General features: G+C 37.8%; 1 protein-coding gene across 1 annotated transcript; it reads right to left on the bottom strand.

Annotated features, from left to right (window-relative positions):
* Positions 1 to 3378: 3378 nt before the first annotated feature.
* fgf7 (fibroblast growth factor 7) lies at positions 3379 to 9725 on the bottom strand. Its single transcript, XM_063880548.1, has 4 exons — positions 9467 to 9725; positions 8387 to 9039; positions 5107 to 5213; positions 3379 to 4953 (listed from the first exon to the last, which is right to left on the bottom strand). Exons 2-4 carry the CDS (start codon positions 8670 to 8672, stop codon positions 4738 to 4740), a joined length of 609 nt encoding a protein of 202 aa, XP_063736618.1. The 5' UTR covers positions 8673 to 9039; positions 9467 to 9725; the 3' UTR covers positions 3379 to 4737.
* Between the last annotated feature and the right edge of the window lie 540 nt (positions 9726 to 10265).

Below are 10265 nucleotides of genomic sequence, written 5' to 3'. Positions count from 1 at the left end.
GTCAAGGTTTCTCTGGATAATCCACAGACTCCGCTGTCAAAAGTTATCATTAGGACTATTAGAGAATATAGTTCCAAGTAACCATAATAAATCACTGGGTTACAAAGTTTTGCTAACTAATGCCAGCTTTCCTCTTTTGATACGAAAGTTCCTCAGATGTTGACTTTTAAAGAATAATGCAAACTCCCTGGCCCCGAAATTACCGCAATACTCCATGTACTTTAGTTAACTGTCTAAGCATCTGAAAGACAGAGGGCCTCAAACATCGAAAACAACTTTAATACTCTTGTAGAGTTGGCATATATTTCTTGGAAGGATAAGCACATTTTTCAACCATTGCACATTGCACATTTAGCGTCTATTTAAAAAAGGTATAACATCTATTCTTAATCCTTATCACTGTGGTAGACGATCACTTCTGTACAACCTGTAACGCAGCTAAACATTAGAACAGTTTTTCTCCAAAATACATTACTGATACAGACAATGTAAAATAAAAGCCACTCCTGAATCCAAACTATGTTATTTTTGTAATAATATGTTATTATATTTTTTACTAACAACCATCTGGCGTCCCCTGAAATGATCTTGGAAGTTCCGACCCCTTAGGTTTAGAACCCCTGCCTTAGAGCTTGCATATTAGTATGCAGTATATTTTCATCTACAAGTTAGGTTGTCAGTTGTGGCTTCTGGAAGTCAACTAGATACAATTTGAAGACACAATGACTCATTATGATGAGTGATTAGTTATGCCTTCGGTAGCAAACGAAGAAACTGTTGAAAATGTTTCACTGTTTCAAAGCAGTTGATGCTGTCAAAACAGAAACATCTGCTGGCGAACTTCTTGGTATTGCATTTCTGTGAATGAATTTAGTCTGAGCCAGGAATCAAACAGTTTAAATACAAGTACTAAAGTTTTTTATCACTATTCTTATTATATATAATAAAGCTAATATTATACAAACAGATCCACTTTCAAGAGACTTTTTAGTGCTGTTTCTTATACATAACAGTAGCAGATCCTTGTTCAGTGTGGACACACAATGTTGGCCTGTAATGGAACAAAGACATCTGTGATTCTTCAGCACAACAAAAATCCAATAGAATTTAAGTTGTTGATCATTTTTTACTGTGTTAGAATTAGGCATTTGTTGTATTTGTTGGTTGCCACAATAGTTTACTAATGTGCCTAATTTCAAATGGCCTTTAAAAACCAGCAGTTGTCTTTTCCTACTTCAGATGGTGACTGAATAAGTAGTTTTTCAAGACATAATGTTGTCGGTGATAATGAACATATTGATTTAATCAATACTTATCGCTCCGTGTAAATTTAACTCAGGGGAAAATGTGATATTGCGTTGAGTTGCGGAGGTGACCCTCTTCCACAACAATCTGGTTTTTCAGGGGGTTCCGTATGAAGGGTTGCAAACACAGAATTCCCCTCATTGCATAACCACAGATTTCCTCCGGGAAACAAAGGTTTATGACCCTGAAATGTATCAAGTTCAGCTGCGTGTTCCCACTCCCTCTCATGGCCTCCCCTGTCTCCCGCTGCCCCAAGACCACTTCTCCACATCGCACGAGACTCCCCAGCCTCTCTCCCTGTTTATCTTCACTCTCGTCACTTTCTCCAATCTCTGCTTGTCTCACCCTATCCCTCCCTGCAGTGCCATTCAGCCAGTGTCAGACTTCCTTTAAGCTCGTACACATTACCCTCATCTGCACATGCTGTTTGCTTTATGCGACATATGGTTGTCTTTGTTCACGCTTCCACAAAAATGCAAATATAGTACTGCGGTTTTAAAACATTGCAGGAAAAAGTACATCATTGTCATATAAAGTCATTATTCATCACAGGAGGTCCATCTAACTGCGCAAAATTAAGAAGAAATGTTAATATAACATTATTCTAAACTTATATTATAATTTGTAAAATTGTACTTTAGTTGTGCTTAAATGGACAGCTATTGATGTGATATTAGTAATTATGGATTACAATTTACCTATGTGACCCTAAATTATGACTGCATCTGTTAAACAATAACCAATAATAAAACAATATAGAAAGACTATTTCAACATGCTTTTTACTGTAAAGTAACGTCATTGGTGAAAAGCCTGTTTTATCATTTTTATGTTTGATAACTCTAATGCAGAGCAAATGAAGAAAAATGCTCGGGAATCCCAGATTATGTACAAATTAAAAAAAGAGTATTTGAACAAAAGTTACTGAGAGAATTTGTGATTTCAGGAGCAATTTATCAAACAAAAATCTTTGGGTCTTGGAACACCTTGTAAGTATAATTTATGTGTCTGGCATGCCTGTGTTGCGTCTTTTTTCTTGGTAGTCTCTTTCTCCATCTCTATGACAGTCTCTCTCATTCTCCTTGGCTTCAGCCTCTCCTGCTGGGAATACACAGCCTTGAGCCTGAAATGTGTTTACATTTTGAGCATGTTACAAATTATCTGCTAAGACTAACTTTGCGTGACTTGGCAGAAGCCTTCACCTTGCTCAGATGTTGTTTGGGTTGAACGTATTTCAGGGGTTTGCTCTCTCAATTTGACTGTCTATCTGACAGGGGTTCTCCAAGCCAGATGTGAACTCAGTCAAAAGGTAAAGCTTGTGTGGCGTGGTGCGGTGTGTGTGTGTGTGTGTGTGTGTGTGTGTGTGTGTGTGTGTGTGTGTGTGCCTGCACACGTGTTTATATATGGTACAGACAGCCTGCCAAAATGTCTGCAATGTTTTTTCTGCACTGACAATACTCCACTTTTACAATTTAAGCCCCAGGGAATTAAAGAAACATTTGAACCGATGTGGATGTATTTGTATCTTCCCTCATATTTTAAAAGTATCCTGGACTTGTAATACGACATCTCAACCTCCCTTATCAGTTTGAGTGATCATCTAATGGATATTATGCGTTGTGCAAGGACACTAACATTTCCCGTAATGTTTCTTCCCAATTGATTTAATCTTTTTTAAAAGTAAATCAACAGATTTGATTATCCTGTCAGTAAACCAGCTAATCTTGGAAATTGACTCCAGAGGACTGCAATCATGTTTAAGTTTAAAAAACAAGTTGTTTAATTTATGAAACGTAGAGCCTCATTCAAATACTTAGGTTAGAATACTAATCCAGCAGATCATACATGTTGTACTTGTACATCATTATTCTGTTTTATCATAAACCCCAAATGAGGACAAATAACAGATATTTAGAAAGTTGCTGAAAAACAAGGTACATTTTCTATTTTGATGGTCGGCATGCAAATGGCTAAAAGAAAAAAAAAACGGGTTTATTTCTGAAATGGATTGACTTTTTGAGGGTGTGTTCAATTTGTATCTCAGTGTGTCAGCAAAAACAATTCTCCATTAATCTCATTGCAGTGCACTTTATTCTGTAGTTTAATAAGTGGCAGAATAAAGTAATGGTTCATGTGTCATATTTTTCACATTAACTTTGAAACACGTGAATTTTTGGTGCATACTGTCTGGTGTGAAATTATGAAGTGCTGACTAAAGATAGAACATTAAGCAAGTTAATGAGTGCAGATGTTTTCGGCAAAATGGTCAAACCCAAACAGGAAGAAGTGCTTGTGGATATTGCAAAAAGCTACTGGGTGTGCAAGTAGGCTATACGTTGTTGACAAAAATGACTTGATAAGCTAGTTCTTTGCTTTAGAGTCTCTTATACCCCCTAGTGGTAAAAAAACAACAACTAGCAAACCAAGTAGAAGCCAAGTAGAATAATACAAGTAGAACAATGCACATTTTAAGGAAAAGGAACACTCTTAACATATCATTTAATGATTTATACAAATAACTTACAACCATAAATGATGTGAGTGAGTCATATTTTGAGATTGAAATGTTTTGATTATGTGTGGTAAAAATAAATGTACCTTATGAATCTTTACATGTATAGGGTTATCAACTTGAACTTGAAGAGACTGCATAGCATACACATTTAACATGTTGTTCACTTTGTACTTTAATCTAGATATTTTAATCAGCAGCAGCAGAATACTTTAGCATTTCAAAATCACACCTTGATAACAAAGAGGGAATCAGTGAGCAGCAACCATGCACTTGACCAGAGTCTGGTCATCAAAACAGATCATCCACAACAGATGTCCTATACACACACTCTTAACTACTGAACATGCTATTGTAGTTTGTTCTGCCTCTGTATTGTTTGCTCTGAGCACTACAAGTAAAAAAAAAAAAAAAAAAAGACAAGTCCAGCTTGCTTCAGCACTTCTTGGTCAAGCCAAATCTCCATTGTGGGCCTTTCTGTTGATCATAGAGATCTCCTCCTCTGGCTGGGTGAAGATCATTTTTGGAAAACGATACAGTCTTGACTGTGTATCATACATTGTACTTTTTTATAAGAAAACTCTCAACTGTTATATAAGGAAATATAGTATTTAACTCAAAAGAACACAACAACAAGTAGCCTTTAGTGGTTTTAGAGTTTGTGTTTCATTCAAAGCTGTTTAAAATATTTTCTTGTTTCAACATTTTATTTGAGACCGTTTGGAATAGCTTAATGTGCTCATCTGATATCTCTTGGCTTACTTAGGAAAAACGAGAACATATGATACAATATTACATAACTGCCTACATCTAGAAGAGAATGGAGTGTGATGTTGGTAATGAGTTTACATGTGTCCGGTAACATATATAATATGTGATTGAAATCATACACAATCTGCGACTTATCAGTCATCAGCTTTGTCAGTCCACTCTCCTCTCCTCCTCCCTGCACTTCATAGGGATGAAGTGAGACGCTATATGCTCCCTCCTGGTCTTCTTCCCTCGCATCGGCCTGCCCTTCTGAGACAGAGCTATGAACATTTCTTTGCCATTTTTAGTCCACTTTGCAGAGGAGTAAGCGTTGAAGTAGTTTTCTAGGAAAACTTCCTTGAAGTTGCAGTTTTCATTGTAGTTCCTCTGTAAAGGATAAGGCAAACACAACAGCTTGAATACAATATTTTAGTTAATGTCATTACGGTAAAGGCATGTTCTGCAATAATTGCTTCATTTCTGCCTGATTGTGGATTATCTTGAACAATGTGTGGCCTTTCTCTCAGGAGGAAATATTACCTTTCCTTGCAGCTGTCCAGCCTTGTTCATAGTGATGTAGTACTGACTCTTCACACCTTTGATAGCCAGTATGCCCCCCTCAGAAACGGTCCTGATCTCCAGGATACCTGCCAGACAGTCACACAGTTAGGAAAACTAGACATATTACAGGAGAGATAAAACATATCGACATATAGACTTCACTGTTGCTCTATGCTGTTCCCAACATCCATCTTCATTAACAAGCTAGACGGTAGTTCCTGTGGTTAATCAGCCTGTGGTCTCTCTGGCCTTATTCAAGCGTTGTAAAATGGCCTGGGTAGCTATTACACAAACCACAACCTATGCCATGCCACATATGGGAGACAGATTAGGCCTCTTTCTCCTGGGATTGAGGAAACTACCTCCTTGAAAGAGCTTTGCACGCTACGTTTTAGGCCTGCTCCTCAACTCTGTGGGAAAGTAAACTTGCACTGAATTGTTTTGGTTTGTTATATCTTCTTATTTTGATACAGAACTTCTGGTGTGTTTCATTACACTTCTTCGAAATATGATACAGTTTACACAAAGGAATTTAGGAAATTGTTAATTGAATCAAATATAACTAGTCTTTACAATGAAACAATATGAATGTAATGTCTTAACACTAGCAAAACCTAAATAAACAGACCAGAGAGTAATATGTTTAAGTCTGAAAAGGAGAGGATCTTGTACTACAAAGTAAAGGTTATTATAGGTTGTTTGCTTAGTCGTAAATTGAACCTATGATGTTGCTGTTACAAATATGGGAAATCATAAAACATTTGATATTAATGATATATATATTCAGGTTAAAATCAGCCCTTGGTGTTACATATTGCAGAAAGGATTTCACTTGGCAGGAAGAGAAAAGGGGAGACCTCTATTAAGGCACTTCAGACTGACATTAAGCATGCAGCATTTTAGTGTTTGCTAGATCACTAACAGATGTCAGAGTCCCCATCTTGAAACAGTGTTTGTGCTCTGCTTGTACTTGATATTTGACTTAATATTACTTCCCTTAAAATGTGTTCCCTGCTTTTCTATCCCCTTGTTTGATTTTATTTATCATGATTAAAGGTGAAGTTTAAAATCACACTGTTAGATCTATATCTTCCCTTGTGAGCATTCACAGTCAGTTAACCTATACATTCCTATAATGGCGTTTAGGTGACAAATTCAAATGTAATAAGTAGGGATTTCACTGGAAGTATTTTGTGCTTAGTTTGTCTTAATGGTTGTATGGTTGTTTTAAAAAGTGCTATTACCAAAATCCTACAAGTGACACTTTTGGTTGTTTGGTATACTGTGAAAGATGGCCCACATTTCCACACACATGCACACATATTGTTATCATTTTTGCTCTGACGCAGATAAACTAACCTCAGCTTGAACAGATTTGTCATCACTTGCTGATCCAGCCTCTGGCTAAGTAAACTGACTTTTGGGTAATCCCTAATCCTGTTTTCTCTGAACTGTGTTTGAATCCGTTTTTGAAATCCCCCGGAAAGGATGTTGCAATGTTAAGATTAATATTAACTGCTTCATACTTCATAGGCACATCCTTATCTTCACTGAAACTACATAATATTCCATACCTTTACCAGATGACCTGTATTTCAGAATGTCATCAATCAAAATACTGTGAATCAAGTAGCAGGTTGAAGATCCAAAGATTTACGTTTCAATCTGAGTGATTTAGTAGAGAACTAAACTAACCTAAAACTACTCTCTCATATAGTCTTCAAATTCCTTGTTTTCCAGCTGTTCTGTGTGGTGGGAAGTTGTTGATGGCCTATTTCAAAGTTGTTTATCTTCTCTTTGCTGTGGCTTAGCACAACTTTTTATTGACATAATTGACACATATTTGCAATCAAAACTTGCACATTACCTTTCACTTGGACACAGAATTACATACGTTGGTAGTTACCATTTACTATAGTGTTTGTGTTTGGAAATGTATCTGCTACTTCATTTTAACATGTGTTTGTTTGAGAATATTACACTTTCAAAAGCTTAGGAGTTAAACATCCCCATTGCAGACATCATGATTTTGTATCCAAAAACCCTTTGCAATAGGATTAAGAACAAAGAAAAACTTGTGGCGTTCAAGGGATGAGTTTACTGGAAGTAAGTCTATATTTTATTTGTAGAGGCACTTTGGAATGTGGCTGCCAAAAAAAACGCAGCTCCAAATTTCTCAAGTTTCTTCTTTGATGCTTTCTCTTTTTGTCAACAAAAAAAAAAAAAAGCAGTTCATGCTATAAGCTTTTCAGGAATTAGAGTTCACTGCGGGCAAACAAGAATTACTCACTGATTTAAAACACATATATGTGGTCTTTTTAAATGCTTGTTGGTTAATTTTTTGTGTGCTTTTAGCATGCGACTGTCAGCCATGGTTGTGTCAATTTGTCTGTCTTTTGTTGCCAATTCTTACACAAGCAGCTTTTTCATCCACTTTTAGGCATTTCCCCGCCAAGCCAACATTCCAGCCACAGTCACACTGTCAGATAGGAGGAAATGATAACTACTTGAAAACATCCTCACTGTGACAGAGATCTTCAGTGGTCAACATTGGCTCTAATTCAAACAGTATTTGTGTTTAATTAAAATGCAATGACTATCAAATAAAATGAGTCAGTCAGTGTTGAAATAGCAAGCCATATTTGACACATTTTGGACACAGTACCGTTGCTGTCTCTGTGTGAGACGTTCATCAAAAGGTTAATATAAAAACATTTTCCATTTCTAATATCCATGCCAGTTCTTTTTCCAGAGCTCATTCTGACCGTGTTAGTTTCTGGGAAAGTGAATCAAGCAGAACCAACGTGAGTCTGCTGCAGTGTGAGTGTGAGGTCACAGGGTCTTGGCACCCAACAGGCTCCAAGGCCCTTCAGTTTACTTAATTACAGCCTGTGTTTAGATGGTGTTATGGTTTAACAAGCCAAAGCCCCCACCTGCTTCATTTTACCTCTGTCACTTTGGCTGCTCTAACAGAGACTCATGACCCATTAACACTGTGATTACTCTTTGGAGAACTCTGTACAATAACACCTCCCACGTGCTTCTGTCACCTTGACAAGCCAAAGGTTTTTTTTTAGGAAACGCCTCCCCACTAAACTCTTGCCATAACATTTCATACTCTAGGAATAATACCTGCATTCAAGTTAATTAATATTTGGAAACTATATTCTTGCTAATTGGATTAATTTTTTTATTGCTTATAATTGCAACTCATAGTGTACCAATTGTATTATAATTGAACAAAAAGAGTCATCCTTACTGTAGCAATTGGTGGGGTCTTGAGTCCCGTTGATGTTGCCATTGTCATCAATTGTTAGGAACCACTGCGTTCGGCTGAACAGCTGTCGGATGCGCACATCACCTCCCTCCATGTAGTCGTAGTTCCTGGTGTGGCGCTCGTGTTTGGAGCAGTTCATGATGGAGGCAAGTTGCTCTGGAGTGCAGTCACTGTAGACCACACACACACTGCCAAACAAGAAGATAGCATGCAGGTACAGTCCCGAGAACAGATTTTGAAGGTTCCATGTCAGCATCCATTTGCGCATTATAATACAATGCAGTGGGGGTCAATGAACAACATACTTAAATGTGAGATAGAGATCTATGCGCTATCCCTCAGCCTAGTGACCCCCTGATCCCGGACTATAACACTCGTGTTGAGACCTCCGGGTCCCTGTTCCTGTGGCAGTGATTCCTATTAGGACGTTGGGACGAGGTGGTTGTGGAGGAGACTTTGTGAAGCTGGTTGACTGAAGCTGGAGAGTGCTCTGAACAATACCGGTGACAGTACTATGTGATGATATCTGTCTTTAGTCCTCAGCAACGCTTTGCATAGACTGCTCCATCCTCTTGAGAACATAGTCCGACAAGAGACTTCATAATCCAGCTCAGCAAATGTTACGCAGGATGCCGCTGTGAAAATAAAGTAGACTGGTTTGATTCTAGCTAACGCAGTTGGAAAAAATTTGACCCGGAGGTACACTTGCATGTTAAAATATTTTTAGTTAAAGCAATCATAAAAAACAACTATTCAATAGGGGATTAACTGAAATATATAGCAAAGTTCAAATAAACGCTCTCTTATCCAATATTCAGTGTTTTATACAAATATGTTTTTTTACATTTCCTATCAATATCTCAAAATTCCTGAGGTGTACGTTGAAAGGCAAATTTCGTCCTTTCATGGACCCTGAACAAACGTATTGCATCAACGTTTTTGGATAACTTTTTAAGTCTATGGTCTGCAATTTCTTCTGTATCAGCATACATACATTCAAACAAAAAAAATCTGCTGCTTTTCCTGTAAAAAATAAAAACAAAGCTTAGTTTAATGACTTACATGTGCTCTGAGTGATGACACGAATGGTCGGAGATGTGTTCCCTTTCAGAGAGAGTTTTAATTTGAAGCCTCTGTAGTTCTAAAGCTGTCGTCTCAGTTGTAAACCAAGCAAAGTGATGAAGTAGAGGTAAGCAAGAGCTTGGTGCTTCTGCCAATTCCCATGGATGTCTGTCTGATTCTGGCAGGCTGACTCTGTGCATCTTCCCATGTCGCTGTGCACTCTGCTTAGATAAATGCCTCCTGCTGACCTCACTTGAGAGCAATTAGATCCCAACCAGTCAGCTGTCCCTGGCCCAGATGCAATGGAGAAACACCCTCTGCCTGCCTCTTGCTGTCAGTCACCCACTCGACATGAGAGGGAGCTATAAACTCTTAGACTAGCAGCAGGCTTTCCTTGGTATGCACTCCCAAATAGTTTATGACAATTTGCATACACACTCACCCTTGCAGAAATCACAACAACATATCTGCTTTTTCAAGAAACAACTCACACCCAAATAGGTTTGAGCATGTTACAGATCTCATAATGACTCACATTAAGCTATGGTTGAGATACCTGCTCTGATGATGAAACTTTGCAGAATGTCTTCCCTATCATTTTAAATGTCACAATTAGTTTGTGGTTGTATTGAGCTTCCTTGAATCATTGGTATGGATTTATTGACTCTAGTCAAATATAACTTCAAAGAAGCCCTTTAGTTTTCATTGTTATTGAGTGTTATAGTGGGAAGCAATAAGTTACGGTTGGCAGGTATCCATCCAAGAGGAAAGAACAGAAGACATAACTGCTCAGAAGTAT

This window comes from Eleginops maclovinus, chromosome 4 (genome assembly GCF_036324505.1).
Source record: "Eleginops maclovinus isolate JMC-PN-2008 ecotype Puerto Natales chromosome 4, JC_Emac_rtc_rv5, whole genome shotgun sequence".
In the NCBI taxonomy this organism is placed as follows: domain Eukaryota; kingdom Metazoa; phylum Chordata; class Actinopteri; order Perciformes; family Eleginopidae; genus Eleginops; species Eleginops maclovinus.
This window is presented reverse-complemented; position numbering and strand designations above follow the sequence as displayed.